The sequence below is a fragment of the Eschrichtius robustus genome, chromosome 11 (assembly GCF_028021215.1).
Source record: "Eschrichtius robustus isolate mEscRob2 chromosome 11, mEscRob2.pri, whole genome shotgun sequence".
NCBI lineage: Eukaryota > Metazoa > Chordata > Mammalia > Artiodactyla > Eschrichtiidae > Eschrichtius > Eschrichtius robustus.
This window is the reverse complement of record NC_090834.1, coordinates 7,506,704-7,526,505: the sequence shown is the minus strand read 5'-3', so window position 1 is coordinate 7,526,505 and position 19,802 is coordinate 7,506,704. Positions and strand designations below refer to the sequence as shown.

Genomic DNA, 19,802 nt, shown 5'->3' with positions numbered 1-19,802 from the left:
TTGTGAGCCTGGGCTCAGTGAGTCATAGGGTCCCTGCCCACTCTGCTATCTCTCATTCTTTGGCCGACCCCACGCCGCCTCACACAGAGGAGGCATCTGACACATCTTGTTGGACAGAGTCCCAGACTCCTCATGTGTGCGAGGCCCAGGGGACTGTCCTGGGAATGCTGCCCACAGCAGCCAGCCCACTCCCTGGGGTAAGATAAGATGTGACAGCTCCTCTGTCTGGTGGCCATCAGAAGAATCCATCCCCTCTGGGCGGGCGCACCTCGGAGGGAAAGCGATTCAGTTAAGCACCATTCACAGTGACGAAGGCTAACATCCTCCCTCCAGACAACCATCTCCTGCTATGGATCTTTAGGACCCGGGTCTGGAGAATCACTCTCCTTTTTTTTTCCTTTTGGTGCTGTATCTCTGGTCAATAAATAAGTGGGAAATAAAGGATTCACAAGAAAATGGAATGCAGTCAAAAGGTAAACTGTGAGCTTAAAAGCCCCTAAGAGTCTGACACAGACTTGGAAATGTTTCCTGGTTTGACGCGCTCGTCTGTAAGCCCAGCTTTCTGCGCTCCGATTTGCATCTCGGAAAGGTAATCTTTAAAAGTGGTTTCCCTCGGTTGCATTTCACTGGTGTAGAAACTGAACAGACTGTTGTATTACAATAATAACGTCAACAATGAACCTCCCTTCGCCTTAATTATTTTTCTGTCTTGCCAATGGAACCCTTTTAATAAGATTTATAGGTAGTGGGGAGGTGGGGTGAGCGGGCGTGTGGCTCAGATAATGGGCCAAGCTGATTTCCCCTCACTGGGTGTCACAGGTATAAAAACATGAACTAAAAGTGTCACAGCACTTAAGTAATAATAATGTCAACATTTCACCTGCCTCCCCCTTAATTTTTCTTCTCTCTCACTCTTGCCATCTGAACCTGTTCAGGTAAGATTCCTGCACAGATAAAAACCAAGGGCTCTCATTCTCTTAGGCAGCTAAGCTGCTGCTTTTCTGCGATTCTGTGTGGAAAGGGGGCTGTGAGTGGCAGAAAGGCTTTCTCTCATATCTTCCTGGGGGGCGGTTTCTGAGCCTGTGGATCATGGATGGACCAATGGCCGTGGGCAAGGAGGGCAGGTGACTGTGAAGGCAGACGTGGGCACTGGGAAGGGCACCCTGGCCTGGGAGGCAGGCGGGCACCAGAAGCTGGGCACAGAGGAGGGGCCATTTCTGTACTCCTGCTCTCTCCCATAGGTGCCCCTAGGCAGGAGTGAATGGGTCTCATTGGACTGGTGGGGAGAGGTCCTGATTAAACATACCACTAGGTAAACTACCGAGGTGGTGGGCAAGGCAGCTGGGATAGCCCTAGCTTTACTGCTAGTTTGCTGAGTGGCCTTGGGGAAGTAACCCAACCAGTCTGAGCCATAGTTTCCTAAAAATGAAGATGTTGGTCTAGATTAGCCATTCTTAAATTTTGGGGAGCTTATTGACTGACTCCTTTAAACATGTGACACCTCTCTCTTGAAATACACATCTTCATTCAGAATTTTGCATCCAATTTTATAAGGACAAAAGACTTCACTCCCAAATACTTGGCATCGCCCTTGGCTCCTGCTGTTCTCTTCGACTGCTGTCCACTGCTTCCACTGCTACCATCCTGGTCTGAGTCCCATCACCTCTCATCTGTATCACTGTAAGAGTCTCTCACAGGTCTCCTTCCCTGGCCCTCTTACAGTCTGGTCTCAATCCAGCAGCCAGGGTGGGGCTTTTAAAATGTAAGTCAGATCATGTCACTCCTCTCTTTAGAATCCTTCAATGACTCTGCTTTTTCACTTCAAGTAGAGATTTTCCCCCAAGATTCACAGCTAAATCCTTCACCTCTCAAGTCTGTTCAGAAGCCACCTTCTACAGAGAAAATCTGAATAGAACTATGTCAAGTAAAAAAATTGAATTAATAATGAAAAATCTTCCCACAAAGAAAACCCCAGGCCCAGACAACTTCACTGGTGAATTCTATCAACTATTTAGAGAATAAATATTATCAATCCTTCACAATATCTTCCAGAAAGTAGAGGAGGAAGGAACACTTCCTGACTCATTCTACAAGTCCAGTGGTACTCTGATACTAAAGCCAGACAAAGACATCACAAAATAACTACAGACCATTGTCCATTGTGAATATAGATAAAACCCCTCAACCCACAATTAGCAAACTGAATGCAGCAACATAAAAAAGATTATACACCATGACCAAATGGGATTTTCCCCAGGAATTCAATGTTGGTTCGACATTTGAAAATCAATTAATATAATCCATATTAATAGAATAAAGAACAAAAACCACATGATCATCGCAATTGATACAGTGAAAGCATTTCACAAAACCCAATGCCATTCATGGTAAAAGCTCTTAACAAGGTAGGAACAGACGGAAACTTCCTCAACCTGATAAAGGGCATTTATGAAAAAAGTAGAGCTAACATTATACTTTATGGTGAAAGACCGCATGCTTTCTTCTAAGACTGGGAATAAAGCCAGGATGTCTGCTCTCACCACTTCTATTCAACTTTGTACTGGAAGTTCTAGCCAGTCCAATAATTTAAAAAAGGCATCAGATTGGAAAAGAAAAAGTAAATCTATTTTTATTCTTAGACAAAATGATACTGCATGCAGAAAATCTTAAGAAATTCACAAAAATTATTAAAACCTAAAAAATGAGTCCAGCAAGGTTACAGGATCCAAGATCCATATATAAAAATCAATCACGTTTCTATATATTAGCAATGAAAAATCTGAAAGTAAAATTAAAACAATTCCATTCAGAATAGCATCAAAAAGAATAAAATACTTAGGAATAAATTTACCAAAAGAAATATAAGACATACACTGAAAACCATAACATGTTGCTGGGAAAAACTAGAGAACTAATTAAATGGAGACGTATTCTATGTTCATGGATTGGAAGACTCAATATTGTTAAGATTACAATTTTCCTCAAATTGGTCTGTAGCTTTAGCACAATTTCTATAAAAATTCCAGCAACCGTTTTGCAGGAATTGATAAGTTGATCCTAAAATTTATGTGGAAATACAAGGAACTCAAAATAGCTAATATCATTTTGAAAAAAAACAAAATTGGAGGACCTTCTTTTCCTGACTTCAAAATTTAATATAAAGCTATTAGTAATTAAGACAGTGTGGGACTCACATAAGAATAGACATATAGATCAATGTATCATAACTGAGACTTGAGAAATAAACCCTTACATTTTTGGTCAGTTGATTTTTTTTTTAATTTCTTAATATTTTACTTATTTATTTATTTACTTATTTTTGGCTGCATCGGGTCTTTGTTGCTGTGCGCGGGCTTTCTCTAGTTGTGGCAAGCGGGGGCTACTCTTTGCTGCGGTGCACAGGCTTCTCACTGCAGTGGCTTCTCTTGCTGCGGAGCACGGGCTCTAGGCACACAGGCTCAGTAGTTGTGGCTCGCGGGCTCTAGAGTGCAGCCTCAGTAGTTGTGGCGCACGGGCTTAGTTGCTCCGCGGCATGTGGGATCTTCCTGGACCAGGGCTCGAACCCCTGTCCCCTGCATTGGCAGGCGGATTCTTAACCACCGTGCCACCAGGGAAGTCCCGGTCAGTTGATTTTTGACAAAGGCAATTTGGTGGGGGAAAGGGTAGTCTTTTTCAACAAACAATGCTGGAACAACTGGATAGCTCTATGCAAAAATGATGAATTTAATTCCTTACCTCATAAAGTACCTAGAAATTAACTTAAAATGAATCATAGACTAGATGTAAGAGCTAAAACTGTAAAACTTGTAAAGAAAATATAGCAGTAAATTTTTGTGACCGTGGGTTAGACAGAGTTCTTAGATAGAATATCAAAAGCACAATCCATAAAAGAAAAAAAAAATACTAAATTGGGCTTAACATTAAAAGCTTTTGTGCTTCAAAAGATACCATTAAGAAGATGAAGAAACAAGCCACAAACTGAGAGAAAATATTCACAAATTATATATCTGATAAAGGACTTGTATCCAGAGTGTGTAAAGAACTCTTACAACACAATAATAATAAGACGAGGGCTTCCCTGGTGGCGCAGTGGTTGAGAATCTGCCTGCCAATGCAGGGGACACGGGTTCGAGCCCTGGTCTGGGAAGATCCCACATGCCGCGGAGCAACTAGGCCCGTGAGCCACAACTACTGAGCCTGCGCGTCTGGAGCCTGTGCTCCGCAACAAGAGGGGCCGCGATAGTGAGAGGCCCGCGTATCGCGATGAAGAGTGGCCCCCGCTTGCCGCAACTAGAGAAAGCCCTCGCACAGAAACGAAGACCCAACACAGCCAAAAATTAAAAAAAAAATAAATAAATAACAAATAAGTTTAAAAAAAAATAATAAGACGAGTGATACGGTCTAAAAATCGGCAAAAGATTTGTATAAACAGAGCAAAGAAAATAAAAAATGGATAATTATCAGATCCAAAGATGCTTAACACATGAGTCATTAGGCGAATGCAAATTAAAAGCATAGTGGAACACCACTTTGACCCACTAGATGGGTTATTACAGAAAAGCCAAACAACACCCAGTGTTGATGAGGATGTAGAAAAACTGGAACTCTCATACACTGCTGGTGGGAACAGAGTAAAATGATGCAGCCACTTTGGAAACTTTGAAAGTCCTCAACCCCAAATTAGCAAACTGAATGCAGCAACATAAAAAAAGATTATACACCATGACCCAATGGGATTTTCCCCAGGAATTCAAGGTTGGTGCCACATTGGCACTTTTTAAAAAAAGTTAAGTATAAACTTTCCACACGGCCTAGCTAGTCCACTTCCTAGGAATCTACCCATGAAAAATGAAAACACATACGTACACTTGGACTTGTATGTGAGTGCTCACAGCAGCATTATTCATAACAGCCTCAAACTGGAAACAATCCAAATGTCCATCAAGTGATGAAGGAATAAACAAAATGTGTCAAACCATACAATGGGATACTAAAAAGAAATGAACTATGGACACTTGCCACAACACAGATGAATCTCAAACACATGACGCTAACTGAAGGAGCCGGACACAAAGGCCACATATTTTGAGTCTATTTATATGAAATATCCAGAAAAGGCAAACCTATGAAGACACAAAGCTGATCAGTGGTTGCTGGGTCTGGAGGTGGGAGCAGAGATGGACAAGGTATCTTTTTAGGAAATGGCCTAATACTGGATTATGGTGATGCGTGCATAACTCTATCTACTAAAAATCATTGAGTTGCGCACTTAAAATGGGTGGATTTAATGGTATATAAATTATCCCTCAATAAAGCTCTTAAAAAATAAAGGGGAAGATGAAAAAGGACACTTCCTCTGGGAAGTCTACCCTGAGTGCTCAACCTGCTCTTTTCCCCAGGAAACCCCACCCCTTATACTCTGCTCTCCATTTTTTGATAGCACTTACCACCTTCTAATAAACTATCACATTTTCTTCTTGTATTTATTTTTTATTGACGAACTCTTTGCTAGAATAGAAGTTCCACGGAGTCAGGAGATTTTAGTCTGTTTTGATTACTGATGAATATTCCCCATGCCTAGGACGGTGCCAGGTGTGCAGAAGGTACATAGATATATGTTGAAAAACATAATGAAGGAAGAAGTCTTGACTGGCAGGTTCCTTCTGAAACGGAGAAGGACCCTGTGGTTCCTCCCCACCATGTCCGCCACCTGCCCTTTGTCTGTAAATAAACTTTAGCCGAAGAAGAAGTTTAATCAGAGAAGTGAGAAAATGCGGAAGCGAAGGGAAACAGCCAAACAGGACAAAATAATAATAGTTTAGTCATTAAGCAAAGTTAAGGACATTTAGTTCCTCCTCAAAGGCTATAGATAATATTCTGAGACATATCCTGTGAGGTGTCTGGTAGATACTGAAACCTCCACCAGGTGGAAGAAGTTAACTGCATGGTGACCGGACTGTAGCCATGACATAACTGCCACAATTCTGAGAACTGGCCTCAAAGAAATGGGAACAAACCGACCCTGGAACTGAAGACTAATTGTACTGAAGACAGTCAAGATGACACTGACCAGATGACCGCATGACCAATTTCAAGATGACTGTCAGAGCTGACTGTGCTGTTTCTACATGTAGCCCCCTCCCTCTGCCTGTAAATGCTGGAAACTCCCCTTTAGAAGCCCTTGCCCACTGATTGACAGGGGGGAGTCGACCTTTGGACAAGAGTCTGCTCTCTCCCCCAGTTGCCGGCCTCTGGAATAAAGCAAACTTTCCTTTCCACCAATCTTGCCTCTTGAGTATTAGCTTTCGAGCAGCGAGCAGCTAGACACCAGTTTTGGTAACACTTATAGCTCTAATATTCTCTCATCAAGGTTTGGTTTTGGGGGAGCTTCTCTTGGTCCTTAGTAGAACTGTCGCCCAGGTCAAGTTGGTATTTGAGTCTGGGGCTGGAGGAGGGACAGGGCAGTCCCAGGTGACCCTTGCTCAAAGCCCGCCATTCTCTGTCTTGCAGAGTCAGAAAGGACTAGTTTTCTCTTCCCAGGCATCGTGCAGCCTCCAGTTTATTTCTTTTTTTGACCTCAGTCGACCCATCTGCAAAACAAGTTTTCTTGATCACCTTATTGAACGTGTGTCTTTCTCTGTGTGTAGACAGAGGGGAAGCGAGTGGAGGGCGTGTTTGCGGCCAGAGCGTGGCCAGCTCTTCCGGGAGGATGGCTGTGGGACCACTAGCCTGCTCCCCAGTTTCTTGCCTTCCACCCTGGAGGCTGCAGTGGTGTTCCTGGCACTGGGTGATTTCTCAGCTGCTGACACCTTTCCTGACATATTTACATATGGAAAGTTCTCCCTTCCTACAAACATTTACAAACACCTTGATCGACTTGTGAAAATGTGAAACTCTTTTGGAAGCCAGCCTTCGTGGGCTGTAGGGCTCAGCTATTGATTTTTGCGAGACAGGGGCAGCTGTGTGGGCTTCTGGGTGCCTACGAACCTCCCACTTAGGAAAACCTCCACAGGGACAGAATAATTTAGAGGCCCAGGGCGACGGGAAAAGAAGCAGCGGGCAGTCCCCTGATGATGAGACTTACTGGGATGGAAAATGGACGCTGTGGGTCCAGGGGCCCTGGCTCCCGTGGCACATCTGGAGAAGAGGGCTGCCGGGACAGGTTTTCTGGAGCCTTTGGTTTGACTCTGGGGGCCTGGGCAGTGAGAGGGCTCAGACAGGGCTCCTGGAGCTCCCTGGGGCTGGAAAGAGACTTGTGATCCTAAGGGGAGGAGTCAGGCAGCAGTAACTGTGAACAGAACTTTAGGAAAGGGGCGGGGCATGACTTAGCAGAAAGGGCAAGGGTTTTCGAGCCAGAAAGACCCGAGTTCAGGTTCTAGCTCTTTTTCTTTGTTGTGGTGTGACCCGGGGCAACTGAATGGGCCTCTTGGGTGTCAGCCTCCTCATCTGGAAAAGGAGACCACAGGCCTGCCTGCCACAGATGGTGAGAAGTTTAAAAAAGGTCCCTGTGTGGATGACCGAGCGGGTGAAGATTCCCGAAATGCTCCTCTCTAGCTGGACCTACAGCAAAGGGCTCATCCCAGCACAGCGGCAAAATAACAAAGCTCTGGCCGTTCCCAGTCCCAAGGTGGCTCTGGGCATCCTTCCTCTGCAGAAAACTGCCTGCAGGGAGAGACTGGCTCCCGGCTTCTGCTGGCCGGCATCGCATCCTGTCACCGTGGGCTCCTCTGCTGGCCCGGGATGCGGGGGCTCTTGGGAGCGCTCCTGGGAGTCTGCCCGGGGTTGTGTGACTTCAGCTCTAACCTCCCTTGCCCATTGGCTGCTGGGGGAAGGCTTCCATTTAGTGGCATTTTCTTTCTCATTTCATGCTGTAATGGAGAGTCATTGCTAGTTTTAAATCCATAATTTGCCATGAAACCCTCGTCCCTGGCCCGGGCTGAGGTCGGAGCGGAGAAATAGTGGCTATTCTTACCCTTTCAAGGTCCCGCTGTCCACCCCAGCCTCTCGGGTTTTCCCCAGGGCTGGCCTCGGGCAGAGTCCTGGGCGTGACACCTGTGCTGCCCCACAGGTTGGAGCCAGGAGGAGGCCCTTCACTCCTGGGGGACTGGCTGTGTTTGCCCCTCTCTGTTGGCTGTGACTCTTCCCTCTGCTTCATTCCTCCTTAGGGGGAATCAGTGGAGAAGTGGGCCTCGTGCTGGGGGTGTCATGCTTCACCTACTCCATTCCTTTCTGGGCCTGACAAGGAGCGGGGTCACCGAGATTTGTCTATTTCCCAACAGTTAACTATTGTCTTGATTGAGGGTTCTTGTGTCTTTTCACCGTGGGCGCACTGATGAATCTGCCAAGCTCTGAACTTGTGTGGGTGTGTGTGTGTATGTGTGCACACCAGTGCATTTGTCCTTGGTGCACGGTGTCATTGTGTGTCTGGATGCATAAACAGGGAGCCTGGGAAATGGCCAGTGGCCAGCTGGACTTCCTGACTGAAGACCCAGGGGGGCACCCGGAGAGAGGTGGGCTCTTGCTTGTGCCTTTTCAGGTGGGAGGGATGTTGGAGACCACGTCCAGGCCAGAGGAGGCAGCCCTGTGATGGTAGAGCTGGTGATGGCCTCCTCAAGGCAGCTACATTCCGAAAGTTACAGGGAAGTGGCTGGAATTTCATGCGTAGCCATGGAGCGGGGGGTTCCATGCTAAAGGGCTGACACCAGAGGATCAAGGTCCTGACTTTTGCAAATCTCCGTGGTCTGAGCCCACGCTCCCCTTTGCTGAGCATTGGAGCCTGTTCAGCGTCTCCCAGGGTCACGCTTGGTTACAGCAGCGGAAGGACATATTATCCTTGCTCTCAGGAGCAAGGGAAGAAGGACTCAGGGAGCAATGATCTCTAAACCACGATGGAATGAGGGAGAAGCACAGTCAAAGTGTGGAGTGGATTTGCATGCCATCTTTCCAGCTCCTGGTTTTCCCAAGGAGGAGGAAAGTGGGTCCCGAGAGGTTAAGCATCGTGATCCCAGGTGTCACGGCTGCTCAGTGGCAGGACTGGGGCGACGATGCTGGTTTCCTGACTTCCAGGCCACAGCCCTTGTCTGGCTTGGACCTGGAGAAGTGGCGGTGCCCTGGACATGGTGGAGGCACACTCAGGACCGCAGGGCTGCCCTGGACAGCCTAAGCCACTTAATGATGGTGGGGGGCTTCGGGGGAGGGTCAGCAGAGCTAGAAATGGAGTGGTGGGGGGCCAGGAGCAGGAGGCTGAGAGCCTTGCATACAGCAGACCCTGGGCTCCTACAAGCCTCCCTGCCTTCCCTTGTGCTGCTGTTGAAAGCAAGAGAAGCTGGAACAGGGAGGGGAGGGGCTGGCCCTGGGGTGGTCGCGTGGGTCGTGTGCTTTGAGCGGTGAGCACTTCCCAGCGCCGTGTCGGGCATCTGGGCCACCTCGGCAAGGCCACTTGATTGGACCACTTAGCTCTCCTATCATTGGCTGAGTCTGCTCCAACTGCCCTTGGCGATGGCGGGGGTGGGGGACGTTCGTCCTTGCATCAGGTCTCCTCCTTCTTGGAGAGGCCCCCGCCTACCCCCTGCCACCTACGTTCAGGCCAAGAGGGGAATTGCTGAGCTCGCCTCCATCCCCTCTGGAGCCTTGGGAGTCGCCCAGCATCTGTGAGTCTCCTTCTCCCCCGCACTTCCCACCACGATGGATGGGCCCTGGCTAGGGAGCAGCGGCCTCTCCTGACATCCTACTGAGGCTGAGATGAAGAACAGGGAGATGGGGGTGGGCAGAGAGGCCACTCCTCTCCACACAACATGGCCGATTAGAGGAACAGTGAGACTGTCGGTGGTGCGGTGGGGGCGATATTAGCTCACAGCAGGAGGGAGGGTCCACTGTGACTCAGCTCCAAAGTCAATGCACCTCCACCCAATGGCCCTCCAGGAATATCCTCCAGGGACCTCCAGGAATATCCTCCATCTCCCCCGATCCCCCATCAACAACGGCTATGGGCAGCCACTCGGGGGTCATATGGCATTGAACCCAAGTGTGGACCTCAGAGACCAGAACCCCACCCTCAGGGAGCTTATAATATAATTTGGGGGCTTCCCTGGTGGCGCAGTGGTTAGGAGTCTGCCTGCCAATGCAGGGGACACAGGTTTGAGCCCTGGTCCGGGAAGATCCCACATGCTGCGGAGCAACTAGGCCCGTGTGCCACAACTACTGAGCCTGCGCTCTAGAGCCTGCAAGCTACAACTACTGAGCCCATGCGCCACAACTACTGAAGTCTGCGTGCCTAGAGCCTGTGCTCCGCAACAAGGGAAGCCACGACAATGAGACGCCCGCGCACCACAAAGAAGAGTAGCCCCCGCTCGCCACAACTAGAGAAAGCCCGCACGCAGCAACGACGACCCAACGCAGCCAAAAATTAAAAAAAAAAAAAAAAAAAACTTTGGAAGAGAGGGACCATTTGTCAGCTCCAGGTAACTCAATGACCCCAAGCCACGCCCACCTCATAAGCTACGCGAGCAGGTGGGCACAGAGTTAAACCAAGAAATCAAAGAGGGGCAAGCTCTGGCCAAAACGAGGCGGGGGTGGGGGGTGGAATCTGCTTCTGGCCCAGGGGACCTTGCGGGTGGCCTGGGTCCCTGAGAGGGCAGAGGAGCAGGAAGGGAGAGGAAAGAGCCGGCGGCAGGGGCAGGTGTGCACGGGGTGAGGGGCACAGCGGCTCAGGCACCATCTCCCGTCTGGAACTCTGGGAGATAAGGATGCTTTTTTTTTTGCTACTCTCTCCCATCTCTGGCTTGTTCGCTGTCCCAGTTTGGGGGTGATTGCAGGGTAATCAATGTGGCAGGAAACAGGCACACAGCAGAAATGTGACATGGCGCCTAAGACCAGGCTGGGCCCCAGGAAAACACGCTTAATGAGGAGATAAGGAAATCAATTCTGCTTGTCTTCCCAGGCACGCGAGATATGAGAGGCCTGCAGGAATCGTGGATTTCTGCCTTTGTATTGGATGGAAAAGCTTCTCTAGAAAACAGAACCTGATTCCCCCAGGAAGGAGGAGTTGCTTGTTGGTGTCTCTTAACGTTGCAGGAATAATAGTAACAACAACAACGAGAGGTGTAATAACAACAGCCAACACTTGCATGTCTTGCTGCATACCAGGCACTGTTGTGAGAAATGCCTTACATGTATTATTTTATAAAATCCTCTCTATACCACTAAGAGGGCAGGTACAACTCTTCCCCCATTTTACACACGAGGAAACGGAGGCACAGAGTGGCTGAATAACTGTCCAAGGTCACGCCACAGGTTTCAAGTGCAGGCAAGCTGGCTATCAGAGTCTGGGCTCTTAACCATGAAGCCGTGTTGCTTCTGTAGACACAGCACAGCACAACACAACTCTCCCATGTATCGAGGGCGTACTGTCTGCCAGGTACGGTTCTCTGTGTAATCCCCCTAGTCAGCCCCACCCCTATCACTACAGTCACCTGATGGACACTTACTGAACCCCCGGTATGTGTCTGAGCTGTGCTGGCGTGAGGGCTGCTCACTGCCTCCTAGACACTCAGTGGGGGAGACAGACATGTGAACAGTGACTTTCAATGTAATGTGCCGAGCGTTGTGATTGAGGTGGGGATGGACGGCTAAGGAGCGCAGAGCGGGATGGTTGGGCCATGTGGGGTTCAGGGAGGGCTTCCTGGAGGAGGTGATATCTAAGATGAATCCTGTTAGGTGAGCAAGAGTTAGCCAAGGGAAGAAAGGTGGGAAGTGCATTCCAGGCAGAAGCACATGCGAGTGGAGGAGAGGAGTGTGGTGAGTGGAGGCCGCTGTGAGCTGGTCATTATCCTGGAGCAGCGGCCGGAGAGCAAGCCGAGGGGAGGCCTCAGAGGGCCTGTGTGCCACGGAGGGAGCTTGGGCTTTGTTCTGTGGAGGTGCTTCCTCACCCGTGAAGGGCCACTCAGACTATCCCCTACTAAAAGTGTGACCGGGTGGCTTTCTCACCACCAGCTTCTGGAAGAATGATTTTAGAAGCCAGTGCTCTTGGGCTCTTGTTTCAGCTCTGCCTTCCCTTGCTGTAGGACCTGAGTTATGCACCGTCTCTCTCTGGACCCACCTACCCAGCTTAGGGGACTGGGAATTGGGGGCTGCTGCCAGCAGTGTGAACTTAGAGACCTTGCCCTGCAGCTCCCCCTGCTGGAAGAGTTGCAGACAGCGCTTGTGGCTTTGAAAAATGCACAAAGTGAAGACACATTTGGACCTTATTCGTTTGCCCCAAAGTATTTGGGGTTTGACGTCATTTTAAAGATGCCTTCTTCATTTAAACTGACTTACTCTCCATCAGAGTTAAGTAATTCATGTTGATTTAGGAAGCTTTCTTTCTTTCTTTTTTTTTTAACATCTTTATCGGCGTATAATTGCTTTACAATGGTGTGTTGGTTTCTGCTGTATAACAAAGTGAATCAGCTATACATATACATACGTCCCCATATCTCCTCCCTCTTGCATCTCCCTCCCACCCTCCCTATCCCACCCCTCTAGGGGGTCACAAAGCACCGAGCTGATCTCCCTGTGCTATGCAGCTGCTTCCCACTAGCTATCTATTTGACGTTTGGTAGTGTATATATGTCCATGCCACTCTCTCACTTCGTCCCAGCTTACCCTTCCCCCTCCCCATGTCCTCAAGTCCATTCTCTACGTCTGCATCTTTATTCCTGTCCTGCCCCTAGGTTCTTCAGAACCATTTTTTTTTTTAGATTCCATATATATGTGTTAGCATACGGTATTTGTTTTTCTCTTTCTGACTTACTTCACTCTGTATGACAGACTCTAGGTCCATCCACCTCACTACAAATAACCCAATTTCATTCCTTTTTATGGCTGAGTAATATTCCATTGTATATATGTGCCACGTCTTCTTTATCCATTAATCTGTCGATGGACACTTAAGTCGTAAGAAGCTTTATTTCTAATGGGAGCCACAAGACAGCTGAGTTAATATTAGAAAGGACCAGGAAGAAGAGGGAAATAGGATAGGAATACTGGGAAAATCCCCTTCTTAATAATTAACCTGACATCCACTATCCTTTCGCCCCCTCACTTCCAATCCCCCTTACTCTGCTCTGCTTTCTCATTTTCATAGCACTTGTTACCATCTGATATCCTACACAGCTACACAATGTACTTGCTTAATGTTTATTATGTATTGACTGTCTCTCTCTCTCTACTAGAACACGAGCTTCACCGGGGCAGGGGTGCTTTTCTCTCTCATTTACTAATGAATCTCCAGTGCCTGGCACATAATATGTGTCGATCAAATCCTTGGTGCTCGTGTCCTCCTGATCTGGGTCCCCCAGATCCCTGCCTTCCCAGTTTTCAGGAAGTTAGAAGGATCACATCATGCAATATCACCCTTACAGCTCTGGCCCTGGAACCGTTTTGGTATTTTTCAACTCAGGGGTTCTGGCAGGTGGGAGAAGCAGCAGTGTGCATGGGTGTGTAACTTGAAAGTGCATGCCACTTAGTGGCATGTGTGTTAGTTTCATGCTCGCAATAATTCTAGGAGATTAGTATTTTTATCATCCCCCTTTTATAGATGAAGAACCAGAAACTCCATCCATTCATTCAATCACTCATTCGTTCATTCATTCATTCCTTAAAAATCCCCAACGTTACTGAGTATCTACCCTGTACTAAGTACTGGTTATAGAGTTGAACCAGAGGCCCAGAGGGAGCTCTGAGGACCTTGCCCAAGGTCACACAGTGAGTAAGCGGCAGGCAGGTATTCTGGTTCTCGGCCCAGCCTCTTCCCCTTGCACCACAGCTCTGCACACGTGTGGGGGGCCCTGAGCAGCGTCCCGGCAGAGCCGGCTGGGTGTGCATGGAAGCCGGATGTGGAGGAGGGCTCTGGGGCTAAGGTGTACAGCCAGAATCCCAGCGCTGGGCAGGACTTTGAAAGGTCCTTTCTATAGCCTCAGAGTGGGATGTTGCCTAAAATACCCTCATCAGTTACTGTCTATGACTCAGGCACCACATGAATTCGGGTTTCCAGTGGGGGATTTTCCTAAAATAGCTGCTAGAGCAAGTTGGGCTCCTTATTGCAGAAGTCGTTGCTTTCTGGGAGCTGGATGGTTCTTCATGGTAATGGGTCATCTTATCGCCACCTTTATTTTACAGATGAGGACACTGAGACCCAGAGAGGCTGGGTAACAAGATCACACAGCTGGTTAATGGCAGGACCGTGACTGTTGCCTCCAAGCCTGTGGCTCTGCCCCTGACACCACGATTCCGGAGGTGTTCTGTGGGGTGGAGGGGCGCCCAGACCTTGCCTTGCTCAGCTTCACAGGATCTGCCCCTTCCCCTTTTCCCTCTCTGTCCCCTGGCTCCTTCCCTCCGTCTCCCTGAGGTAGCAAGTGCTCGGCTCGCAGTGGCTCCTTGCCTGATTGCATCTGCGAGCTGGGAACGCAAGGCTAATTAATGTGTCTGTGACTGTAGGCTTGGCTGCCGGGCCCGGGTCCCCATGCCCTCCCTGGAGCATGGCAGACTCTGAGCTGGCCCTCTGACTTCTCTAAGCAGGCTGCCGGCAGTTGCATATTTTAACAGTGCACATCTGTTGGCTATATAATCTCTCGTATTTGCCCTTCTCACTTGGTGCTTTGATGGAAGACCCCTGGGGGGTCTCCCTCTGTTCCAGCCAAAGTGTTTGCTTTGCAATTTTGCTGGAATACCATCTGATTCCTCTCTTACAACTTCTGCAGGTTCTAATCAGGCTCTTACTTTATTTAATTAAAAATCTATCTCAGGCAAATACGGACTAAATTAGGAAAGCTCTCTCATTCCTGGAACATAGGGAAAGCAGCGCCTCCCTTGGGGATCTGGCTGGGACATTTTTCCAGGCTGAGATGTCATGGCAAAGCAGATGGGATCTTGGTTGGGAAGCTGGCTGCCCAGGGTAGAAACAGCCCTCTCTCTGCTGGGACAGGAGAAGCCCTGTCTATCCACCACCGTGAATAGACCAGGCTCCCTTTCCAGAAGGCTGGGTCAGCTTCTGCCTGTAGGGCCTCCCTCCAGGGCAGTAGGTGGGGCTGTATACCATGGAGAAACTCAGCTAGAGTCCTGCAGGGCCAGGTCAGGGCTGGGACCCACAGGACCACTCAGGGGTAGGGACTTAGGGTAGCCTTGAGGAGTCAGGCGGGAATGTAGCAGAGCCTGGGGAAGCTTGAGAAGTGGTTTTTGTGGAGTCCTTATGAAAGTCTGATGGACAAATGCCAGCTCAGTCTCCCTTTCTGGCCTCAGGAATTCTACCCAGGCCGTGCTGCTAGGGTATCCTGGAAACTCTGCCTTCCCCCTCTTCAACTGATCTCCAGACTTGTGAAACATTTCCCATCCCAAACTGCCAGAAGCCAGTGCCAGGTCAGGCCTCTGGAGAGGGAGACGGGGGAGTGAATGCCTTTTAGATGTGACCCAAGACAAAATTAAGTCTGTTCAGATCAGATCCAGAGGCCTTGCTCTCAGAAGCCTGGCTCTTAACCAGCCAGACAAAGGCAATCCTCCTGGCATTTAGGGATGTGGAGGCCGGGCAGAGAGCACCCTTCGCTTCTCTGAGCCTCAGACCCTCATTTGGGGCCACAATCCCCATCCCACAGGCCGGCGTCGGAACAGGCGAGGTAACATAAGTGGTTTGGAGTTGGAAAATCTGGGGTCTATTTTGAGGGCTAATTAAGCTGTGTGACCTCCCATGAGAGCCTTTGCCTCTCTGAGCCTCAACTTCCTTATCTGTAAAACTTTTGGGATAATGTGTGGACTTTGTCACCTAACTGAGATAGTAGAGAGGAAAGGAGGCTGTGACTGGCTGGGTATGACCAGGTTGAAGCTCTGATACCAGGACGTGAACTTAAGAACCAGAGGAGTCTCCATCTGTTTTTGGTCCTGCGTGAAGTCAGGAGTGGGCGCTGCTCAGGTTCCTCTCATTGTAGCATCTCTGGGACCCTCTAGAAGGGGTACCAGGGCAGGGGCGGTGCTAAATAACCTCTGGAGATGAAGATCCTACAATTCCGCTTAGCAAATCTATATGGCCTTTTGCAATCCTTAAAGATCAGAAAATATATTAGACACTAAATCCTCCCCTCTCCTCCCTCAATCCCCACAGCGATTATAGACCGGGTCCCATTTTAGCCACATCTCAGGAGAGATGAAGGTGGCAGCCTCTCCTTCTAACCCAGGAGGCCCACTTCCTGGTCAATCCCAACTTACTGACCCTCCAGAGCAGGTTTATTTTTCTCATTCCTTCCATCGCAGGTGGGGGGAAACTCAGAGGTGGAAGGGGGTTTCTGAGGTTGGCCCCCAGTTCCTCCTTCCCGTCTCAAGAAGCCAAGCTCCGAGTTGGGTAAGTGGTCCTCCAGGGTCAGTCTGCTGCTGTGCTTTACACAGTCTACCCCGTGTGCTGGCCGTGTAGATCTGAAGATAACCTGACACCCTCGTAAATATTTCATCTCTGAGCAGCCGGTGGCAAGGAGGCAGCACCCCAGCTGCTGACCCTGTTGTCAAACTTCGCACCAGCTGCAGGAGGCGGGGGTGGGAGGGACTTCCCTCTTCTGGCTACCTGTGTGCCATCCCCCACGCGTGCCCTTTGCTTCTCTGAGCCTCAGACCCTCAGCCGGGGCCACAATCCCCGCCCCGCAGGCCGGCGTCAGAACAGGCGCGGTAACATAAGTGGAGGTGCTGAGAGGGCTGCTGTGTAGCGCTTTGCGAATGTGAGCTATTATTACTTATGTGCCGGCATGGCTCCCCGAGGGCCTGGCTCCTGGCTAACATCCGGCCGGAGGAGGCAGCTGACAGGGGCTGAACTCTAAGCTGGGACGAGGCAGCTGGAGGGGGAGATGAGCCCGTCCCCTGGTCTCAGGCAGGTGTGCCCGAGTCAAGGAGTGGGGACCCCTTCAGGAGGATGTCCCAGGGATGCTGGGCTCCTGGGAAGCCACGATGGAGAACGACCGAGGGGTAAAGGTGTGATTGAGCATAAGAACCTGAAATGACTTTTCCTGGGGATGACGTAGGCAGCCGGGGACCTGAGAGCCGGGATTCCCAGGGAGCAGCAAAGGTGGGAAGGAGCAGGGTCAGGGTGGTCCCTCTGGATGCTGAAATCATGGAGAGAACTGAGCTCCATGCTGAGTCTGACGGGAGGGGGTTAGATGGGGCTTTGTCAGCACCAGGGGAGGGCAATTCAGAAAGAAGGGACTCGAGGGTGTGTCCCCTTCTTCTGTGGATTTCCATCACCGAGCACAGGACCTCACATGGATCACATGTGCAGAACATGCTTCCTGATTCAATAAATAAGCACCCAGGAGCCCCTTTTAACTCCCTAAGTGGCAGTCAAACACACTGGGGTTGGGCAAAGTCAGAGGTCAGCTGGTGCTGGCCTTCTGATGTCCAGGGCAGGAACTTTCATTTTCCCCCTTTGGGTGGGGAGGGACTGACACAGTGGGGCAGCAGTGGTCAGAGCCCAGTGGGACAACGCCGGGGGGCTTTGTCCAGTGGGGAGGCCCCTCCAGTCTGGCCCCTGGCTTCTGGAGCTGAGCCCAGGGTGCTTCCCACAGCATCCTCAGCCCAGCGTACGGACGGTTCTTACCTAGGACGGTGAGGCGTGCGGGGCGGGACCGGATGGCGGCCTGGATGGCCTGGCACTCGTACACGGCATCGTCTTGCAGCTCTGCCCGCAGGATCTTCAGGTGATGTTCCCCTGACAGGTGATTCCCTACCACCAGGTACTGTGGGTAACCTGTGGAGACGGCAGGCATATCAGGAGGGCTGGGGCCGGGGTGGAGGAGCCGGGCATGACAGACAGGCACAGCGGGGGACCGGGGGGACACCCGAGCCGGGGCCGGTCTCAGGGGCTGGCAGAGCAGGAGGTGACTGCACAGGGCCCTGATCTCAGTATAAGGAGCACAAAAGAGAGTTTCCCCGGGGGGCTGGGGCAGCGTGTGTGCGTGTGTGTTTGTGTGTGTGTGTGTGTGTACAAGGGTACTGTAGGTTTTAAGTTTAGGAATGTTGGGGAAGCTATTATTAGAGCGGGGAGGAGAGAGCAGAGATAGGGGTGCTAAGTGTGGACAGACACAGCGGGGCTGTCACCCTGGAAAGCAGCGCACTTGGCACTGTGGTTTGCAAAGCAGACATGCATCCTAATAAGGAAACACACAGAGAGACAGAGAGACCCATGCTGAGATGTACAAACCGAGAAGACAGAGTCAGAAGGAGAGAGAAGAAGGAAAAACAAAAACTTGGAAAAAGATCAAGAGTCATTTTGGGGAAAACTTTAGTTTCAGGATGGATAGGAAGTAGAAACCGAGGCCCACCCACCAGTTCCCAGGAACCTCTGGTCACTTGGAACTGTAAGTGACTCTTTTCTGGTCATTCCTACTACGACCCCCTGAACCCCAGGGCCTGATTAAAAGCTTAGGAGGCACTCGGGATACTTAAAAATTTGGGGCCTCTTACACCGTGGGCAATGAATAACAGATAAATAAAAGCTTGAGAATGATAAATCATTAAGCAGCTTTCCTATGCTCTGCGGGTTGAATATAAATGCCAACATGAGTCATGGCTGCCGGGATGGGCAGAGCCTCTCTCTCCCGGGTCTTGGACCCTCGACCTCCTTAGTTTCTCCCAGCAGGACCTGTTTTCCATCAGTCCTCTTCCCAGAGCTCTGCTTTCCCCCCACCAGTGCCTTACAGGGTCCTTCCTCCCCTCAGAGGCCCATCCACCCTCCAGCAGCCCCACACTGCTCCTCTTTCTGAAGGGCCTTCGCTAGGGCAGAGTGAGTTCTCAGAAACGTGCCATAGGAGGAGGGAATTGGGCACATTTGGCCTTTTAAAGAGAAGACTAGTGCTTAAGAGACAGAAGCAGAGACAGAGGGACGTGCCATAGCTCTCTTCAAATATTTCCAAGTCTCTTAGTGGGGGTTAGATGTGTTCATGTAGCTCCCAAGGACGGCATTAGGACCAAGGGTCAGAATGAACATGGGGAAATACTTTAGAATATTGTTAACAATTTACTGGTGTCCCACAAAGATCTGGGCTGCCAGAGGTGGTAGTGAGGTCCCCGTCACTGGCTGTATTCAAGCATACATGGGATGATCACCTGTCAGGAATACTGCAGAGGAGATTTCTACTCTGGATGAAGTGTTGGCGCTCTTAGGCCCCTTTTACCCCCCATAACCTAAGGGTCTTCCAGAGGTGGGGCAGGGCTCCCTGGGGGTGGGCTGTTAAGCAGCACCCATTTCTGGTCAGTGGAGGTAGCTGTGATCCTCCACCAGACTCCCCGGTATGCTTTTGGGATGCATCCTGTGTGGCTGAGACTTTCAGGCTCACGTTTTCACGACTAGCGTTGTCCCCATCATGCCATCAAGTGGTCCTGCCCTGCACAGCTGTTCAGGCCTGGCCGGAGATGCTACAAGGCCATCAGCTGTACCCCCAAGAGCCCGGCCGCCCCCCTGCCCGCCCTTCCTGCCCTCTGCTGGGCTTTGGGAAGGAGCCCGGCTAAGTTAAGTTGGCTCTCCCTGGGGCCGGGTGAGGGGCTGGAAGTGGGTGCTAGTTCAGCTGTCACCCTGCTGCGGCTGTCCTCAGTGTAGCTGGCGCACTGCCCCTAGCCCCTCCAGCCCAGCCTCTGGATCCCACTGTCCTGTGCTTAGCCCCTGGTCTCCTGCAGGCATCTTGGCCGGAGCTTGTGTTTTTGTTGACTTGCAAGCCGTCAACAGCAGGCTTCCGCTCTCATAAGCTGCTGAAAACATCAGTGATGGGTTTGTTTGTATTTGCATAATTAGGCAGCGA

At 50.2% G+C, this 19,802-nt stretch overlaps 1 protein-coding gene across 4 annotated transcripts in view; it reads right to left on the bottom strand.

Annotated features, from left to right (window-relative positions):
- The window catches only part of KIRREL3 (kirre like nephrin family adhesion molecule 3), a 559,318-nt gene that overhangs the window by 68,512 nt on the left and 471,004 nt on the right, over positions 1 to 19,802 (bottom strand). For all 4 annotated transcript variants that reach the window (XM_068554334.1, XM_068554335.1, XM_068554336.1 and 1 more), the window contains exon 4: positions 17,606 to 17,755. In XM_068554334.1, the coding sequence (XP_068410435.1) occupies positions 17,606 to 17,755 (150 nt within the window). The remainder of the gene's footprint in view (positions 1 to 17,605; positions 17,756 to 19,802) is intronic.